General features: G+C 56.5%; 1 protein-coding gene across 1 annotated transcript in view; it reads left to right on the top strand.

Moving 5' to 3' along the window:
- ADGRD1 (adhesion G protein-coupled receptor D1) overlaps window positions 1-22,431 on the top strand; it is a gene marked incomplete at both ends in the record, with an annotated part of 143,187 nt that overhangs the window by 104,712 nt on the left and 16,044 nt on the right. The window contains 5 exons of the mRNA XM_079717164.1: window positions 8,850-8,953; window positions 10,418-10,529; window positions 13,058-13,211; window positions 18,397-18,463; window positions 20,899-20,965. Coding sequence (XP_079573290.1) covers window positions 8,850-8,953; window positions 10,418-10,529; window positions 13,058-13,211; window positions 18,397-18,463; window positions 20,899-20,965 — 504 coding nt within the window. The remainder of the gene's footprint in view (window positions 1-8,849; window positions 8,954-10,417; window positions 10,530-13,057; window positions 13,212-18,396; window positions 18,464-20,898; window positions 20,966-22,431) is intronic.

The following is a 22,431-nucleotide window of genomic DNA, read 5'->3' as shown; positions in this document are numbered from 1 at the left end:
AAGTTCATTTGTATAATATTTTAGATTCCACATATAAGTGATGTCACATGGTATTTGTCTTTCTCTGTCTGACTTGTCCTGGCCATTATAAATAGTGCTGCAATGAACACTGGGGTGCACGTATCTTTTCGAATTATAGTCTTCTCCAGATATATACCCAGGAGTGGGATTGCTGGGTCGTACAGTAATTCTATTTTTAGTTTTTTCAGGACCCTCCATACTGTTCTCCACAGTGGCTGTGTCAATTTACATTCCCACCAACGGTGTACGAGGGTTCCTTTTTCTCCACACCCTCTCCAGCATTTGTTATTTGTAGACTTTTTAAAATGATGGCCATTTTGCCATTTGTCAACATTTCAAAACGCAGAGATATTATCTAAAATTTTGGATTTCTGGTTTTCTTAAGAAGAAGAAGATGTGGCCACGCAGAGCTTCCACTGCTGACGGAGCAGCCCTGTTCCCTGCAGGCGGGGGTGTGCACTGCAGTTCTCCACAGTCCCCGCCACTCCCTATCACCTCCCTCACCCTAGGGGCCATTCATCATCACGTTCTGCTTTTAGGAAGACAGTAAAATGCTTCTTGTTATTTTCTCCGGTGGGAAAGCGACATACACACTAAGAGGAATTGTTGGAAAAGAAAGGAAGATAAAGGTGTCTCTTTTTGGAAGAATAGTTTCACTCGTCTTGTATGTATGCGCGCTCCCGGCTGGCCTCCTGAATTTATATAAGCTGCCTCTCTGGAGGCACTGGCGTTTGTGGTCTCTGACTCAGAGGGGTCCGCGTCCTGAAGCAAACTCCAGGCTCTTCTGGGCATTTCTAAATCTAGCCGCTGGTGGGAAAGAAAGGGCACGGCTGGGGCACACACCACGCCTTCCTGAGGCTGGAGCTGCGGTGCGGGGCTGGGGAGGGGGTGATGTCCCGCCTTCATAGGAGGCCCTCCTCCGTCTCTCAGGGCCCATGTCCAGTCTGGGCTGATGGTTAGAGGACCCACCGGTGGCTGCCACACCCTCAGACTCTGGCTGCCAGGGAGGGGCGCAGGAGCCTAATTACAAGGCGGCCCTGGGGCTGGTGAAATGCCCCCTCTCTGAGCTGTATTTGTGGTCCTGGTGGGCGTATCGCAGATAGGCCGGGCCAGCATTTAGTCCGGTGCTGGCGGAGGGCTTGTTCACCATCGGGAAGCAGGTTCTTTCCTCCAGGGTCCCCAAGCGTGCATGTCACTTAGGCAGCTTCTGATGAGCCCCTACTGTGTGGCTCTGTCCCCGTCACTGGGGTGTGGCCAGCAGCGGCCCCACTCTGCTCCCCGGTCAGCTAGGCACTCGGTCCCTCCCCCAACACACCGCATGACCTTGAGCAAGGGCCCGCTCTGAGCTTTGGCTTCCCTGCCTGTGACGTGGGTGAGGACCCCCTCCTCATGGAGCTGTTGGGGGTGGGTCAGACACCTCCCAGCCCAAGTACTGAGCTCGGAGCACCCAGCCCCAGGCACTCGGCCTGACCGAGGCCGTGGTGATGTCAGCACTAGCACCCGCCTGGGATGTCCTGGCAGCCGAGGAGCCGCACCAGAGAGGAGTAGGGAGGGGCCTGGGGACCACGGACCTCCCCGCAGGCAGCATCAGAGCTCCCGGCCGGTGTCTCTCCCGCTTCTTTCATTCTCCCGAAGGACGGCAGGGTCCTGAGCCTGTAGGTGCGGGGTCAGGACTACTGTCTCCTTGTTGACGGGGGTCCTGCGGGAGGAGGGAGCTGAAAAGTCTCTTGTTTTGCCTTTATTCCCCCCACCCAGGATGTAATGCCTCACCTTGTGCATCTGCACACAGAGGGGCCGGTCCTGACTGCCTTCCTCTTGCAGACCCAGAAAGGCCCCCGCGCCACTCCTGTTCCTTGGTCCCTGCAGTTCTGTGGGAAAGGGTAGCAGACAAGCTCCCGCTGGGTCCTGGCTGGGCTCTGCCTTGCACACCTGCTCTCTCCCTTCTGCTGATTCACCAGCCAAGCCCTTCCAAGCTGTGTTCGGACCAGGAACTTCCTCTTCCGACCCCTCACCATCATGTCCACGGAGTGAATCTCACCAGCCTCTCCGGAGAGCCTGGGACGGTGCTGAGCGGGGCACTGGAGAGGTGCACAGAGTGCCTCCCCTCCCCCTCCCCCCTCCGCTGCCCCTCCCTTCCCTCTCCCTCCTGTCTCCCTCCTGGGGTTGAGGAGCCCCACAGGAGCCCAGGGGCTCCTTGCCGGACTGAGGTGAAGCCAGGGCCAATTCCTTGGGGTGTGTTTGCTGTAAAGATGCTACACCACGTGGGAAAAGTGCAACAACACAGAAGGCAGGGTTGAGCACGCCGGGCACCCCCCATCCCGGGTCTCCCAGGGCCCTGCCCGGAGCGGCGGCCGGCGCTGTCACCGCAGAGGCAGTCTCCATGTCACCCGCTGTTCCTTCGGCACAGGGCTGCGTGCGGTAAAGACTGTCGTGTGCTTTTGAAAGACCTATCGGTGCATCCTGGTGACTGTTCCATCTCTGTCTACGCGGGCCTACCTCATTCATTTTCACCACTGCGTACCCCCTCTGCCCACCCCGTGATTTCTCTGTGGATCAACATCAGGTCACGACAGACTTTGGCTGCTGCAAACAGTAAATAACTGTGTGCAGACCCCCTTCCCTTCACCGTGAGTGCGTCTGTCGGACAACTCACCACAGCGGACGTGCTGGGTCAAGCAGCGCGAGGCTTTAACTTCTCACAGATGCTTGAAGCCACCATTTATGGGGAGGGGGTCTGCTCCAGCCCCGCCTCCGTGCAGAGAGTGTTGGGGTGACTGGTGTCTTGGGTCCATGTCCTCCCACTGTCCACACGCCTCCCCCAACAGAGGCTGTACGTGCTTTGCAATCTCAGTGTTGAGTTACCCCCGTCCCACCCCCGTGTATAAAGCTGGGGGTCACACAGCTTCCAGTTAGGGTCTTGGGGGCTGGCAGCCTCGGGGGCAGGGCCGGCGGTTCCTCGGCTCCCTCGGCTTGGCTGCCCAGGGCTGGACGCAGGAGAGATCCGTTCCCCAGGACCCCAGTCTTGTCCAGGTCCCGGGCCTTTGCTCTCAGACCCACCCCTTCCCCTGCTGGCTCTGCATCGCAGGGCTGACCGCTGCTGGCTGGCTTCCCAGGTCCCTGCCCCTTGGGGCTCTGGTAAGAGATGGGAGGGGAAGGCGGTGAGGCCCCGGGCCCACCCTCTCCCGCGAGCCTCAGGCGGCTTTCCTGGCCTTGTCTTCGCAGCCTCCCGCTGGGCAGCTCCTGCAGCCCGTGGCCCTGGCTTCCCCAGGTGACCAGGGGCCAGAGCACGTGGCTTCCTGCTGTGAGTAATTACTGCCTGGGTCGCGCCACCATCCCTGTGGCATCTCTGTTCCCCTCCCCGCTTTGGAACACTGCCCTGAATTAAATGTCCAAATCTTTGAGAGGCTAAAGCGGTTACTGTTTTCCTAGCCAGCCCCAGACCGGTGCCCAAGCTGCGTGGCTGAGGGGAGATGGTGAGGCATCCCCAGGAGCCTGGTCTGGGTAACAAGGGGGTGAAGGGGCTCCGTCCTCACCCCCGCCGACTCCTTTGATGAGGTAACTAGCCTGAGGAAGGCAAGTCACTGACATCTCTTGAAAGACATAGGAGCCAAGTCTCTCCTGCATCCTGCGGGGAGAAATCCCACCTGGTGCACCACTGCAGGGCTGTGGGTACCAGACCAGGTGCCGATGGTCTGGTACAGGTGAACTTTGGGCAGAAGCTCACCTCTGCCTGTCCTGGGGCTGTGGGCTTATTTCCACCACTGGAATGTGAGATTCACCTGCAGTTTGGACTCAGTGCAGTGGGTGTGGCCGGCAGAACCTGCAGCTTGTTAAGCCCAGGGACGGTCACCACACCCCCAGCTGCCCAGGGGCTGCACGCCCCTCCTGTCCAGGGCTGAAGGAAGGCGGGAGGCTCAGCCGCCCCGGGGGGAGGGCGAGCTCCACCTGGATCCCAGCAGGAGGGGAGACCAGAGGCAGGACGGAGCCAGCCTGGCGAAGAGCTGGGGGTTGGGTGGCAGAAGCAGAGGGAGCGGAACATAGGGTCCAGGGGCCGCGAGGGGCTGAGAGCATCCGCACCCTGGCTGACCTGGCGAGTGGGCTGCGTGCTCTCAGATGTGTCCCCACTTGTCCACTCTGCTCGGCCGCAGGTTCCCTTGACAACCGGTTTCCTGCCAAGTCCAGCCAATGAGAGCCAGGCACGAAGCGCTACACCCCTGCTCCCGCTCAGATGCTCCTGGCGCTGCCTGTGTCACCTCCGTGGTCCCTGCTGCTGCTGTGCCCCCTCCGCCCCCACCTCAGCTCGTGGGACAGGCCTGTTGTGTTTCCAGCTCTGCCAGTGGCCCCAGCTCTGCTCACATCACCCCTTCCCATGGTCCTTCCCACCCTACAAGGGCAGAGGCTCTTGCTGTGGCCGTTCTCTGGGGACCCTCACCGTCATCTCCTTTTTCAGGGTTTCCCGCACTTCTACACCTACTTCCTATGTTCGGTCCCCTCTGCTGAATCTTTCCAGAGGTGCGGACCCTCCTGACGGAGTGACTAAGGTGGTGAGGCAGAGGTGCAGGCGGGGCTGATCCCTCGGGGGCCTTGGAGACGCTGGGAGGGATGTGGATTTCATTCTAGGTGCAGGGGTGCCCAGGAGGCGGGTCAGCTGGGAGCATGTGCGCTGAGTGGCGACTGGCTGAAGTGGGGAGCAGTGGGGGGTCCAGGGGGTAGAGGAGGTTAAGGCAGAGGCTCTGGAAACGGGGGCGAAAGAGGGATGTGTGGCCACTTGTCAGCTGAGGGACTGACAGGACTGGGTGAGCGTGGGCTCTGAGGGGAGAGGGAGGACCCAGGGTGCCTCTCGGGTGTGGGGCCCCCTCCCCGTCCCCCACCGATTGCCTCCACCACGGCCTCTGTGTCCAGCACAGCCGGGTCAGTCTCAGAACTAGCATCCTTATTTCTTCACTCATGTATTTATCCGTTTATGCCTTTGCTCACGACCTGCTTTCCCCACTGCAGTGCAAGCCCCAGCCTTGGCACACAGTGGGTGCTTAATACATGCTTGATGCAGACGGGGGCCCAGGCCTTCTGGGGTCAGCACTGTCTTGCCAGCTGTGCAGCGTTGGGCAGTCACATTTCCTCATCGTGATGACCAGGATGCCCGCAGGCTCCTCTGCAGGTTCAGTGCCTGCATGCGGCGGGTGCCCAATAAAGGCAGCTCCGTTCTTGCCCTCTTAACCACCCATTCTTCTGTGAATGTTCCACTACCCCAGACAGGCATTCTGATCTTTGGTTCATCTCTAGAGCATGTGGAGTTTTCCAGTCCTCTGTTAGATGCTGGGGATCCCGACACGAGCAAGACAGACAAGTCTTGTCTCCATGGACCTCACCACTTAGAGTGCATGCTGCTTCCAGTCCAGGAGACCCTCTCCTGTCCTCTCTGTCCACTTCCTGCCGTGTGTCGGGGCCTGTGTGAAGCCCACACCCCCTCCCATCCAACTTCACAAGGCACAGGCTGTTTGCGGGTTACAGTGGAGCTGTGTTTAACACAGGATGCAGGTTCACTTAATACACTGACAACCCAATGGGCTGAACGTGTGTTAAAGTTATAAAGCTCTTATATAAAAAGAGAGGGAAGTAAACCCTTCAGGAAATCAGGGTCTCTCAGATTGTCCCCCCACCAACACACATACCATTCTGCTCTGTAGATTTGACAGCTGTTTTAAACCAGAAAGGTCTGAAGACCCCGACTTCTGCAGGCAAGTTTCTCCTGGTCCCTGCTTTGGTCTGCCTCAGTGTTATTCAGACCACTGTACAGAAGAATGATATATGAGGTTACCTGCACAGACTGTGGATGCTCCAGTTTACGGGGGATCTTAGGGGTTTTCAAGGGTCCTTTTGATCACCTCTCATTTTTACCTTATGGCCTCACTTTATAATTCCAGTGCCATGGAAAATGTGACCTTCCAATCTAGCTTGCCTTATGTGCTGTATAACCATTTCAAGACGGGCTGGCCAGAATGTTAGCAAGGGAGGGGCCATATCTCATGTTTGAAGCGTTCCCTATCATGCCTGGCTTGAGGTTGGCTTTGGTTGGGTTTGGTGATAGTTGTGATGAAGAGTTGGTTGATTGGTGGGGTTGGTTGATGGTGAGATTGGTTGATGGTTGAATTGGTTGATCATAGGGTTGGTTGATGGTTGAATTGGTTGATCATAGGGTTGGTTGATGGTGGGGTTGACTGATGGTGGGGCTGGAAGGCATATGGCGCAGGGTTGGGTAGGTGTGGGTCTGAGGCCAGGGCTGGACTCCCCCTTATCAGAAGCTCTAGGCCGAGTGTGTGTGCAGGAAACAGGGAAAGATTTCAGCTACTGTGGCTGGTCAGGTTCGGCCCTCACGCCTGGAAGCGTCTACATTGTGCAGGGAACTCTCACGTGAGCCTACTGGAAGCTTCCTACAGCTCTGTGAGTGGAGGAGGTAAACTTCCATTATCTCTCTAAGAGGTATGCAAACAGTGATGTAGATTAAATACATCTTTTATGGTGAATCAGTGGGGGAGTCGGGGGAGTAGACCTGAGGGCTGTTTCTACCCTAAAACCTTCAGCAAATACCCGTGGAAACCCATCATTCTCAATAGTACCCTGCTGTCCTCAGAGCTGTGGTTGATGAGACAGTGGAAGTTGCAGGGACGTGATCTCGGTCCTTAAAGAACTCTCCATCTCTCTGGGAGTAAGAAGACTCTCCCGTGAAATGGGACAGTAGTATCAGAGTGGGACGCATCCCACTGGGGGGACGTGAGATGTTTGGGCAGCACAGCAATGAACAGGGATGGGAAGACCTGAGACTTTGGGGTGTGAGGACTCATGCGGAGAACTTGGGCTCAGGGCCAGACTAGGAACAGGACGTCCCAGTGGCAATGGGGTGAAGGTGTCATGGGGGCCAGACTAGCTCTTGGATACTGACATGTTCCTATCCTTCATTTGCTGTCGTTTCCGTTGATTATTTAAGTTAATTTCAATTAGGTGAGTGTGCAGAGGTGGACCTTAGTTTCCAAGAACGGTTGATGGTCTGTGATGCCCATGAACTCTGGTAACTGATACTTCCCTACTCTGCCTCTAGACAGAGATCATTGCAATGGTGGGACAGGACTTTTCAACTGTCTTATGAGACAGCAAAGAAAGGCGACAGAGTTGGTAGAATGCTAGTGATTCCTCACCTGGTTTGAGTTCTCCGTTTCTGAAAAGTATCGCTGGAAGTAACGGCACTTCCAAAGAGGTACTCTCTTCCCCTCCCCCAAAGAGTCTGAGAAATGCCAAGTTTAACATGGCTCTCTCTATCTACATATTTACCTGAAGGAGGCTCAGAAGCCTTAAGTTGCTTGTATTCACCAAAAGTCTTTAAAGGCAGATAGAGGGTGCAGCTTCTCCGAAACTTATCTAAAACCAGAAACATCATTTCACAGAAGAGCAGTGACAGCACCGCTCAGGAATTGGTGTTAAGCAATACAGTGCAGGAAAGTGGCTCTAGGAGTATATTTCCATTTGCCTTCCTCGGGTATGTGATGGCTCAGAACACCGCTCGGCCTTTCTATCTGCAGATGGAGAACTTTAGGGTCCAGATCTCGGGAGGTTGCCGAGAAGCCTGCTGCAGGAACGCACTGGTGGCCCCTCCTGTCTAGGAAGCGTGTTTTCCTGCATAGACAGGGGTTACTCATGAGGGCCCTCCCGCCCCCCTGTCCAGGGCTGCTGGGTCCAGACTTCTGCCTCACCCTGCCAGGGATTCAGCCAGGGACTGACAGTGTTTCCTGAACCCTCATTAAGTTTTCAGTTCTCGGAAACCGACCGGGTGGCTCCCAAATGGTTCCCTGTGACCCACTTACGTTTCCTGGTGGGGCCTCCTGGGCCCCGCGTCCTGGACAACAGCCCTTTCCCGTACCTCAGAGTTTCCTCCTTTTGTTCCCAATTAAGTCCCGGTGAACAGGGAAGAAGGCAGTTTAGCTGGAGGCCAAGGTCCCCAGGTGTCCTGGCTAAGGCTGGAGGGACCTTGATGTCTGGCGCTGGGCACCAATGCAGAGTGAGCTCCAGGCTGGGTCTTTGATGCTGCCGGAGGAGCAGGAAGCCCCCCGCCGCGACCTCTGAGGGATGCTGGTCTCCTAGGCGTGTGGCTTAGGGAGCACGGCGTTTCTTGGATCCCAGGGTCAGATGTATGTGACCTCGAGATGCCAGCTCCTGGCGTTCCAGGTCGTGCTGTTAGGTGAGCTGTGGTTTCTGTCACCGTCTTTGTGGCTTTGTATCCACTTGACTTACCGCGTTACTGGGCATCAGGGATACCAGCGAACTCTTACATTGCTCCGGGCACTTCACATATGAAAATTCATTCCTAGGTCGTCAGCTGGGACTTGCACCGGGGCCTATGGGTCAGGCTCTTAAGAGAACCCTGCATGCCGGGCGCAGAGGCACGGGGCAGGCGGGCCGCCTGCGCGGGCAGCAGTGGGGGAAGGGAGGGGATGCGGTAGCAGCACAGGGGCTGGGCGGGTGGAGGGATGTGAGCGATGGGTGGAGCCATTTGGAGCGTCTGAAATGCGCAGAACCAAGGGCCAACACCAAAGGACTGGCCCTCTGGGTGGCAACACCAGGGCACCAGGGCATCAGGGGGAGAGGCAGGCCCTGGTGGTCACCACCAACCCCGGACGGTCCAGTGGCTGCCTCGTGCTCAGCTGTGCATTAGCCCTGGGACCTCTTCCAGCCTGAAGCCCCCCATCAGGCTCGGGCCACATTAACCATAGGGCCAGTCCCCCTCTAGGGCCTGGACCCGGCGGCGGCTGACTGTCTCCGCTCTGCTTCCCGCACAGCTCACGCTCGGACACCAGGTGGCGCTCTCGTCCGTCAGCTACATCGGCTGCTCGCTGTCCGTGCTCTGCCTGACCATCACGCTGGTCACCTTCGCCGTGCTATCGTGAGTCACCTTCTGCTCTCCCCCGGGTCTCCCAAGAGGTTGGGAGGCTTTGTGCAAATGTCAGTGCCACCCCTGCCCACTTCGATTTCCGTTCTGGCACTTGTACTCGGGAGGCGGCAGATGCCGGCCCCTGTTTAGAGTCTGCACACGGTGTGTGACAGCTGGACGGCTGTTCCTTGATTACCTTTTGTTTTGAAATCTGGGGCACAGGGAGGGGGCTCTGGGCGCTGGGAAAGAGAGAGGGGAGAGGAGGTGCCGTGGAATCGGAGGGCACCCGGCTTCAGCTAACCCGGAAGGCTCTGGAAAGGCCCCCAGCCCACAAGGCTTTCTGTCCTCTGGCCATGGGAGAGCCAGAACTGAGGACCCCCCCAAAATGATACCCAAACAGCCAGAGCTTTGTGGGGCTGGGCTGCAGGAGGCCCCGGGGGTGGGAACACTGGAGGGCCCCTGCCTCCCTGCCGGCTGAAGCCACCTCTGGTCAGAGATTGAGGGCACCCCTGCAGCCCCCAAGTGGAGGCCGGCAGCTCAGTCCATCCGTGGCCCTTTCTGAACTGGGACAGAAACATAAGATGGAGCCGTGAGTCTGGGCGGACAGCTGACTGAGCGCTGCTTGCACGCTCCCCTCCGAGCTGCTGGGCCTCAGAGGAGGGCGTTTCCCCACACGGGGATGGGCCCGCCCTCCGGGGATGCTCGGGAGTTTATCTGCCCCTCTTCCTCCACTCCTGGGGCTCCTCCTGGGGGTTCCCAGGTTTGGTTGGTCGGGGGCTGCGGCAACATCACCAGCGGAGACTGTCAGCTTCCCCGGCTCCCCCCATCCCCACTGCTGCCCACTGGGGACCCGGGCACCCTGGGGGGTGGGGGGCAGGGACACAGGAGCTTCTGGAGGGATCCGAGCCAGGTGACAGGAGACCGGCGCGGGTTCGGAGGGACCCCAGCGTTACGCTCAGGACGTTCCTCGTTCCCCAGCTATTTGCTCAGCAAGCCAACCCCACCCACACGTAGTCAGCTCTGAGGATGCAGCTGCACCCAAGACAGATAAAAACACACCTGGCTGGGGGTGGGGCAGATAACGAGTGAGGATGCAAAGGCTGAAGACACATCTTCACAGCCGTCTGGGCCCTGAGAGCAGCTCAGAGAGGAAGCGGGGCTCCTTCAGGCTCGGGAAGTTCTCTCTAAGGGGAGACCTGGGGAGGGGCTTCACTGCAGAGGAATGGCTGGTGCAAAGGCCCCGAGGCGGGAGAGGGCTGGGGGTCTTGGAGAACCCCCAAGAAAAGGGGGTCTGTGAGCAGGGAAAGGGAAGAGCTGAGTCAGGCAAGGATCAGGCCCTGTAGGGCCTGTGGAAGGAGCTGGGTCGTTTCCGAGAGTAATAGGGAGCCATCGAGGGCTCACAGCCGGGAGTGGCAGCGTCTGGGCGGGCTTATCAAGCCCTCGTTGGTGGCCTCACCCCTGCCTCTCTGCCCCCAGCTCGGTCAGCACTATCCGGAACCAGCGCTACCACATCCACGCCAACCTGTCCTGTGCCATCCTGGTGGCCCAGGTCCTGTTGCTCATCAGCTTCCGCTTCGAGCCAGGCACGGTGAGTGGCCCCCTTGGTCCTGCTGGGTCCACAGCGGGCCTCCCTCCCATCCCCTCCTCCCCCGAATGTCACCAGGGGTGGCACCTTCTCCTGCTGGCTTCAGTTCAGAATTCAGACCACCGGATAGCCAGGCTGTGTTTCCTCTGGGAGAGACAGGGAAGATGACAGGTATGAGGGGCTTCCCTGCTCAGCATCAATCTCGGTAACGACGACACTTACAGCCCTGACTGCGTGCTGGGCGCCGTGCTGAGGGCTTACATAGATCCACTCAGTTAATCCTCATAACAAGCCCACGAGGTGGTGCCGCCGTACCCGCCTGCTATAGATGCCAGGCTGAGGCACGAGGGAGTTACAGCCACTTACCCAGGGTGGCCTGGTAAGCACTGACCAGGTCCTGACCTTGTGCAGTCTTGCCGCAGACACTGCCCTCTATTCCTGCTCTGACCACACACAGCCACACCCCCTCTGCCTGCCAAGGGCCAGCGCTCTCTGCGAAGGGACTGTGAAGACCCAGACCCACCTTTTCTCTGCCCTTTGTATCAGGCTGGGGGTTCTCCGGGGACCTAGGAAGTCTTAGATCTCACAGAAAGTGAAATGCTGAGAGCAGATTGACCCAGGCTTGGGTGACGTGGGTTATAAACCTGGTGGGAGGGAAGAAGCAGCAGAGATGTGCTTGCTCTACACCAGGACGGAAGGGGAACCAAGCAGTATAAGTCAGTGGTCCTGGGGCACGATCACGATTGGCTAATGGAAGATGAACTCTTTATCCCGCGAAGTGAGGGTCAGCAGAGCGTCTTGTCCTCACTGCCCAGCAGGGTCCTCAGCCCACCTGCCCGTCCTGGGGCCACTGCCTAAGGAGAGATCCGCCCTCCTCTGCTCACAGGTTTAGGGGTTCAGCCAAGCATCTAAGAAGGTCCTGGCTGTGCCGTGGACAGACGAGGCCTGCACCAACCTCATTCTCTCCTACTGGATGCTTTTCAAGCTCCACTGTGGATCATCACACGGGGTTTTCTTAAAATACAGATTTGGGTTCAGCTGGAATTCCTATTTCCATCAGGTTTTCAGGTAATGCTGAGGCTGCCTGTCCAAGCCACGCTGCGAGGAGTGAGCCCCCCCTGTGTGATGGCAGCAGGAGGGGAAGCGGTCCAGGCGCCCATCATCCAGATGGCGACCCCAGGGACCGGGAGAATCTCCTGTGTGTCTAAAATCCCAGGCAGGGCTCTGAGTGATCCGTCCACTGGATCACCTCTGTGGCAGACAGGACAGGTGACTGTGGTGGCCAGTCTCTGTGTGGGGAGGGGCCGCTCCCCACATGAAAGGGGCAGCTGGTCCTAGAAGACGCAGGGCCACCGGTGCTGGGACTACAAAAATAACAGATGTGTCCCACATTTGTATCTAACTTTAACAGAGCCTGATGACCAGAAGCACAGCATTTCAGTAACTTGTTCCTTTTTGTTTTTTCCTGAGAATCAACTGATCAGGGGGCCTTGGGAGGACAGGACATGGAGCCCCCATAGAGATGGTTGTTCTTGGTTTTCATACTTGTTTTCTTCCCCAGGCTCCTGGTTCCCTGGCCCTTGTATCCGAGCTTAGGGGTGGGTGGCGGTGGACTCACAGAGAGCATGGGTGGGGGGATCTCTGATTGAGGCTCCGGGGGGAATCTGAGCCCACATGGCTGAGCTTGGAGTTGTGGCCAAGACACTAGGAGCAAAAAGGGGGACCAGCAGACCATGGCCGCCTTGGACAGGGGAGAGGAGGCCGCAGTGCTGAGCAGGCCCTGCCCCTGCCTGCTTGTCACAGAGAAGGCAGGTGGGCCTTCTGGATATCAGTGCCTCGAGCAGCCAGAAGGAACAGACATTACAGGTAGTTTGTGCACCTCTGTTCATTACATCTGCTGAGAGTAAAGTCCAGTGAAGCGGCCGTGTCCCTCAGGCCTTTCGGCTCCAGGTAGGTAACCAACACCTTGAAATGGAGAACTGAAAATTCCTGAGTCTAGAGGTTTCAGCCACGTCACAGGCTGCTTTCTCTCTGCCCCTCAACTCCCTTCCCGTCATGCGCTCCACTCTTCAGGCCTCCCCTCCGGGCCGGGGTGGCTTCCACAGCTCCGGGATCCTATCCTTGGGTCCTTGCGTCCGAAGGAAGGAGGGAAACCTGCTCACCGGCGCCTCTGCCCACCCCGGAACCCACGCCCGGCAACCCGGCCAGTCACGTGCCCACCCCTGAGCCAATCCTGCTGCAGGGATGGGGATGTTTACGCTGATTGGCCGGACCGAGTCCCTGCCCTCTCATGAACCAATCACTGTACCTGGGAGGGGGTGTGGTGCAGTGATTGGCTACTGCCTGAGTCACGTGCCCCACTCAAATCACTCAGCTGGGAAAGGCAAGACGCGACTCCCCAGGAAGAAAGTGAGGCCACGTGTTTAGAAGCCTCCCCCAGAAAATGGGTGCAGGGAGGTTGGGACAACAGCAACCACCCACTGCTCACACCCCGAGAGAGCTTATCCTCCCTGCCATTGCTTTGATCCTAGACCCCGTGCCAGGTGCTGGCCATGCTCCTGCACTACTTCTTCCTGAGCGCCTTTGCGTGGATGCTGGTGGAAGGGTTGCATCTCTACAGCATGGTGATCAAGGTCTTTGGATCAGAGGACAGCAAGCACCGCTACTACTATGGGATAGGATGGGGTAGGTGGGGATGTTATGGGGCAGGTGGGGCAGAGGTGGGCTGTGATTTCATCTTCACGTGAAACACCTCTAAAAGTCAGTTTCCGTGGGGAGTGCTTTGGATTTCTCTGTTCTAATGGTCGGCTTCCCTCCTCCCTGGGAAAAATCCCAGAGGCACTGCTCTGGAGCCGGTGCGGGGACAGTGGCCTGCTTCTCTTGGATTGACACCCCGGCTTTAATGCAGGGCACCAGGCAGGGGAGGTGGCCTCTAATCTCACAGTGCATGGGTGCCCTGGGGCGACGGCAGTCAGGGCCCTGTATTCTCAGCCAGTCACGCCTGGGATGGACCCTGTACACTATGGGTTGTGGTTGGAGGGAGGAAAGGAATTCTGATCTCTCGGTCGCTCTTACCTGGAACAGAGTTTCTGCCCCGTGGTGCTGGGGAGAATGAGAAGTGCAGGCAGCCTGCCGCAGGGAGATACTGTGGCTCTGGACTGGGTCCCGGGGGAGGGAGCCTGTCTCGTTGGCCACAGCTGCCTGGAGTGGAGCAGGTTATAGCCCAGGTGTCCCAGCGTGTCAGGTTTACCCAGACTTAGTAGGTTTTCTTGAATAATTTTTTCTTAATTTGCTGCATGCCCTTAAGGAAATTTATAGAGACTCTAAGTGGTTGTGTTGTTTTAAAGCTATAACTCGCACGAGTTATGGTGGTCCTTCATCCTGGGAGTCACCTCCCCAGTGGCTTGACTTTGTTTAACTTCCTTCTTGTCCATCCTGAGGAGGAGCCCCAGGGCACAGGAGACCCTGCTTCCGCCAGAGTGATTGACGCCTGGCATCCTTGCATTTGCTATAAAGCATTAATCCAGCATAAGGGACCTGCTAATTGTTTCTAGTTTTCTTGCGATAGATTTAATTTTCACAGTCCTCATGGTGCAGGGAGCAGACAAACATTTTACTTTGTGCTTTGAGCTGGCTAGCGTAGTTCATTTGGGGGACGTAGTGGAGGTAAGTTATGTGCCCCTCCTGGCTTTCCCGGGAGCCTAGAGAGGCTCACGGGGGCCAACGGGGAGAGAGGAGACACAGCAGCCGCCTCCCAGCTGGTGTGGCCTCATAGGGAACTCCCGGTGCTCGCCAGTGGTGCCCTGTGTCCCACCTGCGGGCAGACTCGCTGTCCCTGCCGCGCTTCTCCTCACCTGGGTGCCTGTGCTCTGTCTGGGCTCGCAGCAAGAATGTCCTCTCCTCTCCATTTCCTTCTTGGTGAGCCCAACTCAAGCATGACCTTCTCCTTCCATCCTGCCATGACTCCTTGACAGAGGGGGGCTTGCTTCTGCCTCTGGCTTCTGACTTCATTGAGTAAAAGGGTTTACAGGACAAGTGACCAACCACCTGTAATGGCTGGTTTCTTTATGGGAACGGTCAAATAGTTTAGAGGTATGTGCGCACACACACACGCACACACACCGTAGCCACAGCAAGGACAGTTGAAATGAATTAAAAGTGTGGAGTTTGTCTCTGTAGTGACAGGAGTCAGGTATGTTGGTTCAAGATGGAGGTGTGGGTCATAATCCAATCCAGCCCTGAAGGATCTCTTCTTTGGTCTGCACAGTGTTGGAGAAAAAAAATGAATGATTTGCCAATACTTAAAAATGGAGAGATTTTGCATAAAATTATGGAGTTCTTTTGAAAGGTGAGGTGATCTGGGGACCCTGAGCTTCCGTTCCTACTTGACAGCATTGGCTGCGACTGTGTGGTTTCTGATACCAGCGCCTCCCCTGTGGGTGTCTGAGTGTACAGCCTCTGTCAGACGCTCCCTGCAAATGTAGCGCCGGGCTGGGTTCCAGCAGGGCTCTGTCTCCACGTCAGTGTCCCCTTAACTGATTTCCTCATGGCTCTGAACTGCGTCCTTCCTTCTCATTGGGTTCGACTTGGCTGTGGGCCTAAGTACAGACAGTCTGCAGGCGGCTGGCCTCTCTCTACCTGCAGTTATGAATTAAGAGGGAGCTGGAGGCTGACCCACGGCCCGGGGGGGGGTCACCCTGTAGGGAGGGTCCCCCAGAGAGAGGCCACTTCCCTGGAGATTTTCACCGTGCTCTTACCCTGACCTTCAAACGGTATCATTTTTTGAAACTCAAGGACTGTGTTTTTGGCTGAGTTGGGATTGGAGGTGTCACATTTAACAACATACCTGAAGTTTAGCTGCATGTCAGGTCCTGTGCTTGAACCTGAAAGGTGAGTGTAATGTAATCTTTGTCCTCAAGGGGTCCATGTGGGAACTGGGAGAGCAGGTGAGTGAGAAAACAGTTGAGCCTTTACACGTTGGTGCAGCAGACATGAATCTCTGACCACAAACAGCAGACGTGAATCTCTGACCACAAACTCAGAAGTGAAAGAAATAATCATAAACTCAGAAGTGAAAGAAATGCAACTTGCTTTATTTTTCTCTGTTACGACTTCATTTCCTTTGTGAGTTCCCACTCATCTGAGGGTGAAAACATCATGAGTTCATTCTGGACCCTGCCTTTCTCTGAAGTTGCACTGGTGTCCTAGGGAGGTGACACAGTGCCAAGACCCTGGGACGTGCATCAGTCAGGGCAGGCTAGGTTATGCTGCTGTAACAAGCAGCCTCCAACTCACGTGGGTTGAAAACAGTAGCATTCATCTCCTGTTTACACTGCGTGTCCTCAGCAGCTGGTGGCAGTGGGAGGGGCTGTGCTCGGGGCAGTCCCTCAGGAGCCCGGGGTGATGGAGAAGTTGCTGCCTGGAGCCACTGCTGGGTGCTGTGAGAGAGAAGATGACCTGGGTGGATGTCACCTGGAAAATCAGTACTTAGCCGAAAGAGGCATGGGTCAATTCTATTCACAACTCACTGCCCAGAAGGAGCCGACAGCTCAACAGCCCCAGGGTGCAGAAGCGCAAGCCGCCATGTGCCCAGGACGAGGCATCCAGAATGTGGCACAGTGACTTCTACCGGAGGGCGGGCCACTCGTCTCCCAGCGTTGTCATCTCTCTGCCCCTTTTCTGTCGAGACATCCCCACACCTGTATTGGGTTTCGTATTATCCCTCCTCTCGGGGCTTTGCTCTGTGGGTCTGGGGTAATATCTCACGGCAACGCTCCTTATGGATGCCCCTTACATCGCCCCTCCCTCCTTCCCTGGATCTTAGGGGGCAGCAGCCAGGGAAGCACCAGTGTGGTCCCTCTGACAGGTCACCACATTCCAAAGAGAGCACTTCCTGAGCGCCACAAAGTCAACGTCCACAGGACACGACCAGAGGAACCCCAGACTGCGGAAGCCGGTCAAGCATCTGCATGGGTGACGGGGGTGTGAATTTCAGGTGATAGCAATAGTGGAAAAGGTGTCGGAGCTGATTAATAAAGAGTGGAGATCATTATACAGAGATGGGCTTCATACATCAGCGCGTCCTTCATCACATCCATGGCCGCAGCACACGTGATCCTCACCACAGCCTGATGGGACGTGCTGTCATCTCCATTTCCAGAGTGAGAACGTGGCGGCCCAGAGAGGCTCAGCTGGTCCCCTGAGGCTGCACAGCTGTTCCGGGGGATCCTGGGAACAGAACTCGGTGCTGCGGCTCCTGCAGCGCATTTCAGAGGAAGCAGAGGGTAGGGCCCCCCTTCTTCTCAGACCCTTCCAGTCACTGCCCTGGGGGCTGTCCTCTGAGTGTCAGTGTTGCTTTGGGGATAGTAGGAGAAACGTGTCAGTCGTGCAGGCAGAAAAAGAATCTTCAACTCCTCCGTTTAACTTTGGGCAGCAAAGAGATGCCAGCCCCTGACTTGGGCCCCCGCCGTGGCCACGATCGGGGGAGGGAGATGTGGTGTTGACTCAAAGTGAAGCCTCAACCACTGAGTTTGAAAATCCGTCCGTCCAGGCACCTCGGGTTCTTACTGCACCTTCCACAACACCCCCGGGAGGGGCCCTGGGGACGCTGCAGGGTCCCGTGTGCACCTGCTGGGCTGTCCTGTGGACCCAGAGCTCACACAGTGCCCGCTTCTCCCACACCCCAAGGCTTGAGCTTCCTCGGGAAGATGGGATTGGGGGGGGGTCTTGGTGCTCGATGTCCCCGGGGCCCCTCACCATCTCGGCCCACGTGATCCTCCCAAGAGAGCCGGGCAGTGGGGTTCCCTGCAACGTCTGAGGAAACCGAGACCCCAAGTGAGTGGGCGGCATGGTGCGGGCCGGATCCTCGGCGTCCCCCTTGTCTCCTGTGACCCTGAGTCCATCAGGGCAGGAGGGCCGCAGCCAGAGGCTCCGACACCAAGAAAAAGGCTCTGGCTTCCATGAGGTCGTGCACGCGGGTAGAAAACCCGAGTGTGACGGGGTCAGCAGTGAGAGGTGCGTCCCCTCCTGGCCCCTGGCCTGTCCGCCTCTCCCCAGAGGCTGCTTGCTGGTCTCCTTTGAGGGCCCGGCGACTGTCTTATCCAGATGTCCTGTGATGTAGTCAGACTATTTTGACATCAAGACAAACTGTTTCAGAGACAGGACCACTCTCCAGAGACTCCTTTTCAAGGAGATCATTTAACACTGATCCTCAGAGGGGCCGGTGTGGAGCTGACCAAGCCACCAGAGGTCGCAGGAGGGCTGAGGCCTTGAGGCGCCCAGGCCTGGAGCCGGGAGCAGGCTTCCCTCTGGGTCCTGGAGCAGATCTCCCACGGGCTGGGCAGGCTCGGCCAGAGGGGCACGAAGAGCCGCCTGTTCTAGTGTCTCTTCCGCTGCCCCCTTTTATCCTAGCAATCTGCAAAATGCAGTGTCCTGGTCAGGAGCCCTTTCTCCTGACCACCCTCTGGAGGGGAGGGTCAGTGGGTGGAAAGGGACCCTTTGCTGTCTCTTCTCCCCCCTCCCTTCCCTGCAGGGGAGCAGAGGGAGAGACTGTGCTCAGGGAGCTGATCAGACAGAGGCCCTGGGCATGCCGCTTCCCCAGCAGCCGGAAGGGCGTTGTTTTCAGATACAGAATCAGATTCATAACAGATCTGCCCTAAAATGCACGTGTGTGTGTGTATGTGTGTGTGTGTGTGTGTGTGAGTTATCTCTTTGTTGAGACTCTAAATTCTTGGAGCCTCGGGGCTGTTCTGTGTCCTCAACACTTAGCACACCTTTCTTTGTACACATCAGGTATAAAATGAATAAATGAATGAACGAGTCAGAGGAGACTGGAGCAAGCTAATAAATATTCTGCTCTCATTTTCTGCAGGTTTTCCTCTTCTGATCTGTATTATTTCAATAGTCTTTGCCATGGACAGTTACGGAACAAGTAGGAAGTAAGTGAAGGGGTGATCCCTGTGTGGGCCGGACTCCCGTGGGGAGGGGCATGGTGAGGGGCCCCACGGCTCGTTGTCTTGCTGTGTTCTTCTCAGGGAGGGGTCTGTCCAAGGCTGGTATCCTCCAGCCCTGGCAGTAAAAAAGGCCTGATAGAGTGAAAAACACTCCCGGTGGTGCTCTGGGCTTCCTCCCACCTTGGAACTAGCATCGAGGGGGTCAGAGTGCCTCCTGCACTGGGTGGCCGGGATAAGTTTCTGATGGGGGCTCTTCATCCATGTGGCTGTCCTGGATGCACAGTCTGGTCACCTGTGGAGCCCTGTTTTGTGCTGACCCTTTCTTGGGGTGGTCAGCAAGTGCCTAGTACATAAGAAGTCCCATTAAATTACAGCCGAGTGAATACGTGACTGTGTGAATAAGTGTAGTCTGATGTGCACCCGCAGGGGGGCATTCTCATCGCTGGGGCAGCAGCAGAGGGGACTGTGTATGTGCCAGACCTCGTGTCGCCATTTTGAAAATGCAGCTGGTAGGTCCCTAGTTGAATCAGGAAGAGGCTGGGTTGGGACTGTGTGACCAGGTCAGGTGTTCACCTTCCAGAAATTTGAATTCCTTTCCTCCCAAAGAGAAAAAGGCTTTAGCTCACCTGTCTTTAGGGAGCCGCCCCTCTCCTCAGCCAAGCTGAAGAACCACTGAGTGACAGTGCCATGGAGAGATTTTAAGAGGAGAGAGAGGGAGTTAAACACTGTTCCAGCTTCAGCCTGAGATAATTTCTCAGCTGAGTTGCTAAACTGGGAGGAATCTGGCTTATTCTACTTTAGGGCAACAATTTCCTGAAGATGAAGCACTTAAAGAAAGCGCTATCTGAGTCCATATTGAAATAAGAATGATTCAACAACCATTGTTCTGGCTCATTCCTTGCAAGCCTGCGTGGTATCCGAAGTCAAGACACTAATTAAAAGAAGAAACTTCTCCTCAGACACATCTCATTGGCACTTGTTCTGTGTCTTTCCATCTGGAAGTGTGCAGATGCTGGGCCGCCCACAGAGCGTCTCAGCTCCAGGGTCTGTTTCGGATGTAAGCCTCTCACCCACTCATGTGCCCGAGAGCGAGGCAGCCCCAGCACAGGTCCGGAAGCTCACTGAGTGCCTGGGGAGGACAAGGGACCTGAAGATCCTCATGCACGTAACGTTCTGCACGAAAATGGTGGAAACACAAGCTTCCCCTTGCAGAGTCCTCACCCTCCCAGGGAGTCTGGGCTGGAGCTGCCCCTCTGCAGAGGGACCACCAGACTCGACATGTGTTTCCATGTTAAATGCCGCGTCCTCACACGGATGGCTCTTTTCTCCAGGCTCTGGGTTCAAGATGGGAACGAGCCTCTTACGGGCGCTGTCACCTGTCTGAGGCATTTCGTGTCTCCTGGTCCAGGAGGTCTCGGGGGAGGACACGGGCAGAAAGGCAGGGCGCAGGCGTGGACTTGGGTCCCCTAACGTCCCTGGGCCTCAGCCTCCTCCTCTGCAGGGTGGGGTCATTACAGCACCTGCCTCAGGGGCGCCGTGGGGTTATGGGGGGCGATGCTGTGCTGTCAGGGGGCTGCGCTGGGTGAGCAGGTGTGAGTGAGTGACCAGGCAGCCCCGCAGAGACGTCCACGTCCTGCGTCTGTGAGGATGTGCCGCGCGCCTCACCAGATCCTGGCGGGTGTGCCAGGCCCCCGGGGCTGCCCCCAGATGCAGGGAGGTGACGTGTCTCAGGGACCCCGGGCTCTTGGCGGTTCTGATGCTCTGGAGAGAAATGAGGTAGTAAAGGGGCTGGCGGTGCTGTCTGAGTTCCTGGAATCATGTCTCGTAAACCAGGAGCAATTTCATATCCTCATACTGGACCCTACTTCCCAGATGAGGCTTCTCTGGAAATCAGAGCTGTGGCTGGGATCCACTGGGACCTTTCGTCTCGGTTGTGGAGCGGGGTCGGGGGATGGCAGTGCCGGGAGGTGGAACTGACAGACAGCTGATGCGAAGATGAAGGTGGTCCGTGCTGTGTCACGTGGTGCCTCCTCACTCCTTGACCCCCTGCAGAAGTCACTAGTGAAGTCAGTATTTGAAATGCTCTGGAAGGAAGCCAGCCCCTGGCAAAAGTCCATTTATTTATTTCTCGTAATAAAATTAAAACCTCCTTTGGATTTTGGCTAGACTCTTCAGAGATTGCGAATTTTTCCACTAACCAGGTGACCTGTAAAAGCCTTCTTTTCCCCGAGCCAGTCTACAGACCTGTAACATTCTTCCCAAGAGCGGGAGGCGTGAGGTCATGGACAGGATACAGACACGTCTGTGGGGACTAACAATGGCATTGTGACTGTGCCCCACGGTGTCCCTGTACCGTCCTGGACGCAGGCCCCTGGGACGTGGGATGATGCACTGAAGTAACCTTCTGCTCCCTTCCACAGCTGCTGGCTGTCGCTCGGGAACGGTGCCATCTGGGCCTTCGTAGCTCCTGCCCTGTTCATCATCGTGGTATGTCCTCTGCCGTGTGGGCGCGGAGCTGGGCTGGGGACGGGCCGGGGTGGAGGAAGCCCTGGGCTTTGTGGAGGTGCAGCGGGGCCCCCCGAGAGCACGTCCTAAGCTGGGGCAGCACAGGTCCTGTTACAGCCCCTCATGGGGGTGTGACCCAGAGCCTCCTTTCCCTGAATGATACTCAGGAAGGTTGGGCAGGTTTTCAGGTTTCATGCAGATCTGTTTAAGGCCCTCGGTGCTTTTCATGCTGAAGCAGCAGGTGTGGGTGTGTGTCCAGGAGGGGCAGTGCAGACCCAACTGGTTCTTTTCTTTCCCGATGCTCTTCCATGATTTCCTCACGTGCACATCTCCGTGGTCAAGGAGATGCAGGATCCAAGGCTACGTTAGGGAGTTTTCGTCAGAGCCTCCTGAGAACCACACAAAACAGAATTCCTGTGATAATGAGGGACCTACTCGGAGGGGGTGACAGAAACGGGGATTTCTAAGCTCACAGTCAGGGACGTTTGCCGTGGCTGTGCGTCTGGGGTTCGGACGAGGCCGTCTCCACGTGGTTCTGGCTCCCCACCTCTCAGCTCTGTTTTCCTATCAGTTGGCTCCATTCTTAGACAGGTTGCCCCAGATGCTGCTAGGAAACTCTAGGACCACACAGAATTATAATAACTGCCACGGGAAAAAAAACCCCTCCTTAGTGGTTCTTGCTATTGTTCTACCGACATGTCCCACAAAATCCTGGGATCGATTTTCATCATTTCTGATGGGCCTGGCTTGGAACTCTGCCCACCATGGGCCCCTCACTGAGGCCAGAGGGGCAGAGTGCCCTGATTGGCCAGAGGAATGGAATGTTCTGATTGGCCAGCCTTCACTGAAGCCAGTGGAAGCAGAATGTTCTGATTGGCTAGCCCTCACTATGGCCAGAAGAATGAAATGCTCTGATTGGCCAAAGGACTGGAACGCCTTGATTGGCCAGGCCTGGGCCACAGCTCTTACCCTGGGTCCTTATACTTGGTTTCCCATGAAGTTATTTAACGTTAATAATAAAGCTCAAATTTACAGAGCATCTTTTTTTTTTTAAGATCTGAATGTGTTTTTACATTAAATTTCTCCTTACTTGCCCCTAAATTAGCTGCTTGGAGAGATGGCAATTTCTATTATTACAGAGGGGCACGTTAAGGTGCAGGGAATAAGTGGAATCCTAAAATCCTGGCCCGTGGTGGTAGCTGCACTGGTCTAGGCGTCCCCTTCCTCTCCTCCCCCCCATCCTTCCACTCGCCCTCTTCCTTTTGTTCTCTCTCCTCCCCCTTCTCCCCAGGTGCTAGTAAACCAGCTTGAGTGCCCTTGAGTAGAAAAGGCTCAGTCCTGGGAAACAGGGGAATCAGGCGTGGCTGGTTCCAGGCACTCAGTGATGTCCACAGGCATCTCCTACTCAGCCCGTGGTCCCATTGCCTCCTTGCTGGCTCCATCTCAGG

This window comes from Hyperoodon ampullatus (assembly GCF_949752795.1).
Source record: "Hyperoodon ampullatus genome assembly, chromosome: 13".
NCBI lineage: Eukaryota > Metazoa > Chordata > Mammalia > Artiodactyla > Ziphiidae > Hyperoodon > Hyperoodon ampullatus.
This window is presented reverse-complemented; position numbering and strand designations above follow the sequence as displayed.